The sequence below is a fragment of the Mytilus californianus genome, unplaced genomic scaffold (genome assembly GCF_021869535.1).
Source record: "Mytilus californianus isolate M0D057914Y unplaced genomic scaffold, xbMytCali1.0.p SCAF_6, whole genome shotgun sequence".
Classification (NCBI taxonomy): Eukaryota; Metazoa; Mollusca; class Bivalvia; order Mytilida; family Mytilidae; genus Mytilus; species Mytilus californianus.
In genome coordinates this window covers 89,010,169-89,019,230 of record NW_026262712.1, presented here as the reverse complement: position 1 = coordinate 89,019,230, position 9,062 = coordinate 89,010,169, and the positions used below count along the sequence as shown (strand labels likewise).

Genomic DNA, 9,062 nt, shown 5'->3' with positions numbered 1-9,062 from the left:
ATCAGGATAACAACAACACAGTCAATGAGATATACTAATATAAGAATACTGTATGAGTTATATTTGATAAAATAAAATCATTCAATATCAAGTTCCAAGATTGACCTGAAAACTAATTTCTATCCGGAATTGTTTTATATTTAGGTGCTTATCGTATATGCGTTTGAAAGAACGAAATCCAGCATTTCATCAGAAGCGTTTTGATAACTTCGACAACCGGCTTTGGTAGAAAAATGAAGACCAATCTTTCTTTATTTTGTCTTTTAGTACCAGTTTATGCCATCTTAATCGGTCAGATAAATGGAGATTCCGTATTTGGCTGTGGTGGATTTGTCAAATCTGACGTCGATATAAACTTTTCCTTAGTTGAAGTAAGTTAATTTTTGTTGACAGTAACTTGAGTAAGTTACTAGTTAGTGTCTGAGTATTAGTGAGTAAGCATGGTAAGCTTATAATTAGCTAGCATAATCATAAGAGGACGAAGTCTCCTATAACAGTAGAAAAATCAATAAAAAAAAAATATATATATATAATTTCCAGAATGCTAGTCATTTCGTAACCTGGTCGTTTCATAACTAGGTCGATTCGTAACTGAGACGTTTCATACCTGGTGTCATTATATATGGTTTTAAAGTGTGTCTCTATTAGTTTTGTCTTAATTAATCAGTTAAAGACAATATATATAAATTAATTCACTAGTTTTGTCTCTTGAAGTGTAGATCTCTTAGATATGTCTATATCTTGAAGCCAGAATAAATTTCTTGTGTTTTTTTCATATAATACAGGAAATAATTTAAATAAACTAAAAGTTCTAAAACATGTAAAAGAAGCATCATTAAATAAGACGTGTTGATGTCTGAGTGTAATTAATTGTTTTTTTTTTTTTTTTGAAAAAGACTTGATGCAGTACTTGCGGTCGCTTTATATATATATATATAGTGTACAAAGTTTTGTATTGACTATCATTGAATAACTTATAATATGTTGAGTAGTGTGTTGATGGGTTGAGTTTTCAGTGAATTAGATTTAAGATAGCTACTGGTCAAAAGAAACTGTTTTTATTTAATATCTTGAGTCAAGGTCATAGAACTGTTAACAAACTAATCAAAACATCAATGTTTTAATCCAAGCCAAATGAAAAGCACTCATTATTATCATGATTATGAGACTACTGTAAATACAGAAATTATTCCAATGTTTATATTATTAATGCAAAAAATGCAACAGTATCAGGTTTGCAATAATAAAAACTAACATTCATAATTTCAGTAGTGATTTTCCTTCACAAAATCCTTGCAATTGCATTAAATAGATGTAACATATTTTTACCAGTAATCAGTGATTCGCATTAATAGATGCACACATTAATTTTTGAATTTACTGTAGTTGTTTCATGGTATTGCTTTTTCAAGAATTTTAAAAGATTTTTTTCTCTGCAGTTTCATTGCAACTTTGTTGATGAAATATTGTTTGGTATTATCAAGTGTTTATATTGTTTGTAGGTGAAGTTGTATACCATGCATGGAAGTATAAAGTATCAGACTGACTGTGCTCCAAACACTGGGTACTATCTCATTCCACTGTATGACAAGGCTGACTTTAAGCTGAAAGTAGAACCACCTAAAGGATGGAGCTTTGGTAATTTTTTACTCTCTGTCAATCTCAATGATAAAGTATGTATGCTAAGGGCATGAATATGAAATTTTCTAAAGAGGACTATTATCTACTATTTAGAAGATAGTTTACTAGGGTTATTGTCCTACATAACCTATACTTAATGGCAATAGACAATCAAACTATAATCATTCTGTTGTCCTGCTCTCCCTGTTGAATGTAACCTATACTTAATCGCAATAGACAATCAAACTATAATCATTCTGTTGTCCTGCTCTCCCTGTTGAATGTAACCTATACTTAATTGCAATAGACAATCAAACTATAATCATTCTGTTGTCCTGCTCTCCCTGTTGAATGTAACCTATACTTAATCGCAATAGACAATCAAACTATAATCATTCTGTTGTCCTGGTCTCCCTATTGAATGTAGCCTATACTTAATCGCAATAGACAATCAAACTATAATCATTCTGTTGTCCTGCTCTCCCTGTTGAATGTAGAAAGATCAATTTCTTATTTGATAATTTGTTAATATAAAAAAGAAATAGATATGGGATACATGTTTATTTACACACATACCACAATTCTAAAATATATAGAGTGAAAGTTAAGTTCACTGGTCTTCAACAGTGAACATGGTGAATGTATACTTACACTAAATGTATAGAGTAAAAACAAACAAGTGAGGTTCTCAGGTCTTCAACAGTGAGTGTATACTCACACTACAATATATAGAGTAAAAACAAACAAGTGAGGTTCTCAGGTCTTCAACCGTGAGTGTATACTCACACTACAATATATAGAGTAAAAACAAACAAGTGAAGTTTGTAGGTCTTCAACAGTGAATGTGTACCCACACCAAATATATAGAGTAAAACAGTGCGTTTATATTTACACTAAATTTAAAGAGTGAAAAAAACTAACAATGAGGTTCTCAGGTTTTCAACAGTGAGTTTATACTCACACTAAATATATAAACTAAAAACAAACAAGTGAGGTTCTCAGGTCTTCAACAGTGAGTGTATACTCACTAAAATATGTAGAGTAAAAAAAAACAAGTGAGGTTCTGAGGTATTCAACAGTGAGTGTATACTCACACTAAATATCTAGACGAAAACAAACAAGTGAGGTGCTGAGGTATTCAACAGTGAGTGTATACTCACACTAAATATTATATATATAGAACTTTTGAAGTTTTATAAAACTACAGTAAATTTGAGATCATATTAGATATTCAGTACATGAACCAGGACTCCAAAATTTACTGTAAAATTTAGTCAGAAAATGGTTCCATATTATATCATATAAAAACAGAGGTGTTTATCCTTCATCAGGCAAGATGTTATACAGGAAGTTGCCTATGCATGCCTACTATTCTCAGACTCTCAGTACAGATGAAAACCACCTGGATCAGATCTGCATACAAATTCCTGATGTGTGTATGCACTGTATGTGTACTGTCTGAACTGGATATCTGACAAAGGACTTGAGTTTTGGTTTAAGAAATTGATAACCAGTCAATGCTACCTCAATCTATATCATTTTGTACTTAAATTACTGTATTGATTTGACTGTTATTGTATTACAGAACCTGAAAGTGTGGAATTGAAGATTGACGGCACCACTGATCCATGCAGTCGTCAGGAAGACATTAACTTTAAGTTTACAGGGTTCTCTGTTAATGGAAAGGTTATAAGTAAAGGACAAGTGAATGGACCTTCTGGTGTGACAGTAACACTTCACAAGTCAGGATCACCAGACATCCTACAGACTGTTACAACAGCTGACGATGGAAGGTAGGTACCTTTAAGTGTGACGGTAACACTTCACAAGTCAGGATCACAAGACATCCTACAGACTGTTACAACAGCTGACAATGGAAGGTATGTACCTTTATGTGTGACAGTAACACTGCACAAGTCAGGATCACAAGACATCCTACAAACTGTTACAACAGCTGATGATGGAAGGTAGGTACCTTTAAGTGTGACAGTAACACTCCTTAAATAAGGATCACCAGCCATTCTGCATACTGCTACAAAATTGAAAATGACAGGAAGGTATCCTCATGTGTGACAGTTAAACTGCTCAAGTCAGAATCACCAAACATTTTGTCGACTATTGCATTGTTGGCAATGCCAGGTTTTACAGTAACGCTCCACAAATCAGGATAATTTGGATATTTTTGGGGAAATTAATATTAACTTACAATTTAGATAACAAAAAAAAAAACAACACACACACAAAAATAACCACTAAACCAGTCTTACACTGGTTTGAAAAGTATGAAATATAGTATTCAACTTTCCTTTGCCTTAAAAATAGATGCCTATTCACAAGTAATGCTTTTCCCAAAAATGGTCTTTTTGTACTAGGGTTTTAAATGAAAATTGATATATATGTATGATATGGTATTCCAAATTGATTCCTGGTGTCAAAAAGTTATCTGTCACCGTTTTGAAAGCCAAAAATTTACCCCAAAAATTCATAGTGCTTGGATTTTAACAAAACTTTATTTCTACCTAGAACAGTTACATACATATCCTGAATTAATTCCTGGTGTCAAAATTTACGAATTTGAATACCAATAAAGTGAATGAACATGTATTTCTTTCTTCACATCAGTATTAATTATTTGATTCTGTGCCTCACACAACAATGTGCAAGCTGGGTCCTTGCTAACATGTCAGTTTTTAGTTTAACACATGTAAGGTAGACATTGAGACAATACATGTGTTCATATCTTTCTTTTATCATATCAAAGAAGTCTTCATGTCATGATTTATAAGCTGCAGATTTATGAAAAACTAAGGTAGACTTTCTGATTGAAACTTGTAGAGAATGTGATAAAAAATTCAAATACTATATAATTTCTTTTCCAGCTACATTTTCACTAAAGTCATGCCAGGGGATTATGACTTAAAAGCAACTGCATCTCCAAAATATAAATTCTTACAGGTAAGAACTGCTTTGTGTAAACATGCATGCATTTATGTTTCTATGACAGAAAAAAACGAGACAGTTGCATATAGAAGCAAGTGTACCATTTCAAAATAAATTTCATTTTTTAATGGATGAAGAAAGAAACTTCTTTGTAGTAGACATTTTGTTCTTTTGTAAATTTTTGTCTTTAAATAAAGCTCTCTTGCATGGGTAATTTGAATGATATTCTCAATAAATTCACTTAAAATTTGCAAAATACATAATGGAAGGGAATAAAATTAACCACAAATTAAAAATTCAACTAGCTAATAATATTTTTTTAGACTGCAAAATTTGACAAAATGATATAATACAATATCATATGATATGTTTATTTACATAACCATTACAGATACATGTGTGAGAGGAAAGGAATATGCATATATTAAAAAACATTTATATACAATACAGTGGTTTCAAAACAATATGCATTTTAACCAGGAGGATCCAAGCGTTTATTTACACACTTTATGATCTTACATAAGGCCAAAAAAAAATACATGTCTGTTTAAGGTTACATACTTTAAAAAAATAGGGTAGGTAGGTCGGTATTTCCATTTTATTTTATTTTTTCATTTTATTTTTTGTGACATGATTTTGAGTCATGCCGTTTCGTCTTGTCGTGGTCCGAGTTGATCATGGGCCGAATTTACCTGTATTTTTAATGATTGGATTATTTTCCTTGGTAATTGGTTGGAAAAAAATGGTGGCAAAGTGTTTATTTCATCACACGAGTGGTGAATTTCCTTACAACAGCTGTCATATTCACGATTGTGAACATTGGGATGTATCAGGCAATTGATTTATATTATTTGCAACACTAACTTTGCTTTTGACACGAGTTCAGTTTATTTTTCACTTTACGACAGATATAAAGATTTAGGGTTGGCGCTCAACAGAAGGGTCGGTCGGGTAACCGTAAACAGACATATATTTTTTTTTGGCCTAATCATTAAATTACTCAACAAAGATAATTAAAGTGATAGCAACAAAAATGTGTATTCCCATATTTTTGTAAAAACAATGTGATCACCTCATTTAAGCAGTTGTAAAGATATTTACAAACAGTCTTTGTAAAATTGTCCTATTTATTTACAAGTATGTTAGACTTGAGGAAATTTTGATAGCTTAACATATTGTATAAACACATATATAAAAATAAGGAGATGAGGTATGATTGCCAATGAGACAACTATCCACCAAAGTTCAAATTAAGTGGATGTAAGCAATTATAGGTAACCTTACGGCCTTCATCAATGATAAATACCCATACCCTATAGTCAGTTATAAAAGGCCCCGACATGAAAAATATGAAACAATTTAATTGACAAAACTAACAGCCTAATTTATAACAAAACAATTTACCAAAAACAAATATGACAGACATGAACCAACGACAACCACTGAACTACAGGCTCCTGACTTTGGGACAGGCACATAAAGAATGTGGCGGGCTAAACATGTTTATGAGCGCTCAACCCCCCCTAAACTGGGACAGTGGTGTAACAGCTCAACAAAAGAACAAACTATAAAAAATCAGTTGAAAAAGGCTAAACTCATCAGATTGATTCAAAGCAGAAAAACATCAAACATAAACACAGACTGGACATGGCAGGGACCTAGGTATTTATCCATCCCTAACAACAAAAAGGACACTTAGTACAGATCTGAGAGTACTCGCAGTTACTGACAGCTAGTTCAAAGCCAATAACAACTAATAAAAAAATCATGTATCTAAGACTAAAATATCAATCAGTACACATCCAATGGATTTAGTGTAAAGACGTCACTAACAGTCAGAGAAAATCAAGACCTTGTGCAATGCCAAAATGAAGGTATCAACAGATTGCAGTACCGTTAAAATGCATATGTGTATAGCAAAACTATTTAGTATGATTTTAATTTACTGATATAACATGTCTATTGTTAAAGACGATATGTTGACCTCTAGTTGTCTTAGGAAAACTTTATAAGTTTTATTATATATAATGCAAATTTTGTATTAACTGTCTATAAAATCATGATATTTAATGTTAAATATTTACAGCAACAAGCCAAGGCTACAGTGACTTCTGATAATGCTGATGTAGGAAATTCTATAGTGATAGCTGGTTATCAAGTGGTTGTAAGTACACCAATACTGTGAATATAGTCTACAGATCATTTTAAAAATATTACATTTAATTTCACAGGCTAAAATGCTTATATTGAAAAATGATTTTGATGGGTAACTTAATTAATTAATTATTGTTTGCTGAATCCAGTTCAAGTTATCAAGCTGATTGTTCCCTACTGACTATGCACAATAGGCCAACATATATGGTATGTGGAGTCTTTATAATGACTGGCGCAATAGGCCAGCATATATGGTATGTGGAGTCTCTGTAAGGACTGGCACAATAGGCCAACATATATGGTATGTGGAGTCGTTGTAAGGACCGGCACAATAGGCCAACATATATTGTAAGTGGAGACTTTGTAAGGACTGGCACTATATATAGGCCAACATATATGGTATGTGGAGTCTTTGTAAGGACTGGCACAATAGGCCAACATATATGGTATGTGGAGTCTTTGTAAGGACTGGCACAATAGGCCAACATATATGGTATGTGGAGTCTCTGTAAGGACTGGCACAATTGGCCAACATATATGGTATGTGGAGTCTTTGTAAGGACTGGCACAACAGGCCAACATATATGGTATGTGAAGTCTTTGTAAGGACTGGCACAACAGGCCAACATATATGGTATGTGGAGTCTTTGTAAGGACTGGCACAATATGCCAACATATATGGTATGTGGAGTCTTAGTAAGGACTGATGGCTGTTTGAAGTATTTAGTGCATTAAAGAAGTGAAGGGTCATTTTGACCAGTCACATGGCCTTGTCTTTATTTCCATGGTCAAGTGGTCAGATTAAGTTTTAATTGTTAGATCTGCCTCTCTGTAACTATGCATGATAGGTCAACACTGATTGGAATGTAGAATAAGTGAATGGATTATTTATCTGTAAAATATATATGTCAGATGACCCTTAATCTCGTTTTCATATTCCATTGATCAGGTTAAGTGTTCAGGATTAATCCTGGTCTTCAGTAACTATTTCTGGTAAACGTATACCATGTGTGGATTCATAGAAAGGAATTTGTCTCTCTGACAAATATATGGTCTTTTACATTTCAGGCTTCAGGTTAAAAAAGATGAAAATAGCAATACAAAATGTATGCATCCGAACTGTTAGTGTGATGTTTATGTTTGTCAGCCTTTCCTATTCCTGTATCAATCTGCTCAGCTTTTCATAAATTTGGATATCAAGGCTTTGTGGTGTCAAATATGGTTGACCTGGCCTTAAAAACTTTGACCTGACTTTTTAATGTCAATATGTTTGACCCTATGTTCTTCTTCCTGTTTGCTGGTTAAAAAAAATAACTATTGTTTCTATCATGAACAACACTAGAAATACAATCAGATAAATCAGTTATTCGATTATAAAATATCAGCTGCTTTTGACACAAATTGAAGCTTTTTTAATCCATTGGCTGCATTCACTTAACAAAAAGTTTCATATTGTGACTTGTAGCTGATATTTGATACCAATATGTAGAAAACCTGATTACGGGTACTTATATCTGACATAGTAGACACAATAAGTCAATAGTATTTGATATGTGAATTCATTATAGGTTTAATGATCCCTTCCTGAGCACCTAAAATCACCTCCTTTTTTTGGTAGTGTGTGTGTTGCTCAGTCTTTGGTTTTCTATGTAGTATTTAAAAATTATGAATGATAAGACTTACTTGGTACTAGTATATAAACTTGTTATAACAGGTACATGTAAATTTGACAGGATACTAATGACCTGAAATCAATTTCTAAAGTCATTTAACTTTTAAAAGTGTTCCAGAAGGAAAGATATTTTAGTGTGTAAACTCTAATATAATAAATTGTTCGTAATTTTTTAGCTCACCATTTTAATTGTAATTTAATCTTGAATATGTCATTTTATTTTAATTTTGTTAATCACATTAATATATTGTAAGTACATGGAGTACGTTTTAGTTCTAATAAACTTTTTCTCTGTTCTAGGGTAGTGTACAAAGTGAAGGAGAACCAATCAAGGGAGTTAATTTTGTACTGTTTTCAAAAGTTGTAAACAAACAGGTAAATATAACTATTTGTTAAACTTTCTTTTTGTTTGTTTGTTATTTTAAAACATTCATCATTCAAGAAGGAAAAGACAAGTCATCAATTAGAAGTTGACATTTATATATCTTCATCTGTCACTTCTTCTATAAAAAACTTACAATTCAAAGCATTGGAACTATTGATATGAAAATTCCTCTTTCTTTCTTGTATCTAAAATTCAATATTTCCAGTGTTTTATAAAGTGTGATAAATTTTAAGTTATGAGCATCATTTTTCATAATTACTAAAATCACAAAATTAAGTATACCCCATGAAA

At 32.1% G+C, this 9,062-nt stretch overlaps 1 protein-coding gene across 2 annotated transcripts in view; it reads left to right on the top strand.

Moving 5' to 3' along the window:
• The first annotated feature begins 204 nt into the window (after nt 1-204).
• The window catches only part of LOC127705990 (nodal modulator 1-like), a 46,247-nt gene continuing 37,389 nt past the window's right edge, over nt 205-9,062 (top strand). For both annotated transcript variants that reach the window (XM_052210379.1, XM_052210380.1), the window contains exons 1-6: nt 205-371; nt 1,503-1,638; nt 3,206-3,413; nt 4,500-4,575; nt 6,647-6,724; nt 8,687-8,761. In XM_052210379.1, the coding sequence (XP_052066339.1) occupies nt 234-371; nt 1,503-1,638; nt 3,206-3,413; nt 4,500-4,575; nt 6,647-6,724; nt 8,687-8,761 (711 nt within the window). In that variant the 5' untranslated portion in view covers nt 205-233. The remainder of the gene's footprint in view (nt 372-1,502; nt 1,639-3,205; nt 3,414-4,499; nt 4,576-6,646; nt 6,725-8,686; nt 8,762-9,062) is intronic.